We start from the raw sequence: 1,542 nt of genomic DNA on the forward strand, positions 1-1,542 counted from the left end.
GACAAAAGAAGAAGAATGGATAGGGAAAATTGCTCCTCTGTGGACAAATTCATTTTCTCAGGAATTACTAATAATGCTGACACAAAGGTGGCCCTGTTTATCACATTCCTATTTGTTTATCTTATTGCATTTCTTGCCAATCTTGGAATGATAATTTTAATTAGAGTGGATGCTCAGCTCCACACACCTATGTACTTTTTTCTCACCAATCTCTCTTTCTGTGACCTCTGCTATTGTACAGCAATTGGACCCAAGATGCTGCTGGATCTCTTAGCTTCAGAGAAATCAATTTCGTTTTTTGGTTGTGCTCTGCAGTTTTTGATATTCTGCATCTTTGCTGATTCTGAGTGTCTACTGCTAGCGGTTATGGCCTTTGATAGATACCAGGCCATCAGCAATCCATTACTCTATACAGTGAACATGTCTAGCATGGTATGCTCCATGCTCATGGTTGGGGTTTATCTGGTTGCAACAACAGATGGTTTGATACATACAACCTTGGCATTCCGTTTATGTTTCTGTGGTTCTAATGAGATCAACCACTTTTTTTGTGATTTACCTCCACTTTACCTGCTCTCCTGCTCTGACATACACATCAATGAACTGGCCTTATTTACTATTTTTGGTTTCATTGAACTGAGCACCATTTCAGGAGTCCTGCTGTCTTATTGTTATATCATTTTATCAGTACTGAAGATCAGTTCTACTGAGGGGAGGTTCAAAGCTTTCTCCACCTGCACTTCCCATCTCACCACAGTTGCCATTTTCCAGGGTACTGTACTCTTCATGTATTTCCGGCCTAGTTCCTCATATTCCCTGGACCAAGACAAAATAACCTCTCTGTTTTACACTCTTGTGATTCCCATGCTGAACCCTCTAATTTACAGCCTAAGGAACAAGGATGTAAAAGAGGCTCTGCAAAAACTTAAAATGAAAATGTGGTGCTAAACAATTTTATCATATGTGCTTGTCCACTCACAAATATGTTTGTTATTTTCTGGAAAATTACAGTGATGTCTTAGAAGATGGCTGTGATTTGTAGTTTAAGACAGTAAAATGTGTATTTGTTGTAACACCAACATAGAATAAACAGAATAGAGCTCAAAATATGACATTCTATTACAAGTCTAATACAGTTGTACATGTTGCTCATGACTATAAAGTTTTTCTGATTATTAAATTGACTACTTATTTGTTTTGTAGTAGCTTTGAGTACTCTGTTTAATGAACATTCACTATTTCATTTTACCTATTATATAACTTATGTTTTATGGTAAACTCATTAGTTTGTAATAAATTTATTTTGTTATATAAGCAACAGTTTTTATTTAAACTTCAAAAATTTATAGTAAACTTCAAAATAATCCTGAAATAGATAATATACAGAATATCTTCTGGAGGAAATTACTTAAATTTAGTGTGCAGAAGAAAGGTTTTGTTGACTAGAGAACAAAAATTTTACATGTTGGAGAAATAAACACATTATAGATTGAAGCCCTGACAGTTAGATAGAGATTGAGATAAAACGTTTTATGGCATTGA

The 1,542-nt window shown here is 35.0% G+C and overlaps 1 protein-coding gene across 1 annotated transcript; it reads left to right on the top strand.

Moving 5' to 3' along the window:
* On the top strand, positions 1-948 carry LOC116092165 (olfactory receptor 5W2-like). Its single transcript, XM_031373514.1, has one exon. It carries the CDS (start codon positions 16-18, stop codon positions 946-948), a length of 933 nt encoding a protein of 310 aa, XP_031229374.1. The 5' UTR covers positions 1-15.
* Positions 949-1,542: the final 594 nt, after the last annotated feature.

Source organism: Mastomys coucha, unplaced genomic scaffold (assembly GCF_008632895.1).
Source record: "Mastomys coucha isolate ucsf_1 unplaced genomic scaffold, UCSF_Mcou_1 pScaffold15, whole genome shotgun sequence".
Lineage (NCBI taxonomy): Eukaryota > Metazoa > Chordata > Mammalia > Rodentia > Muridae > Mastomys > Mastomys coucha.

Coding starts and splice junctions, on each gene's coding strand:
- LOC116092165 (XM_031373514.1), top strand. CDS start 16: ATGGATAGGGAAAATTGCTCCTCTGTGGACAAATTCATTTTCTCAGGA.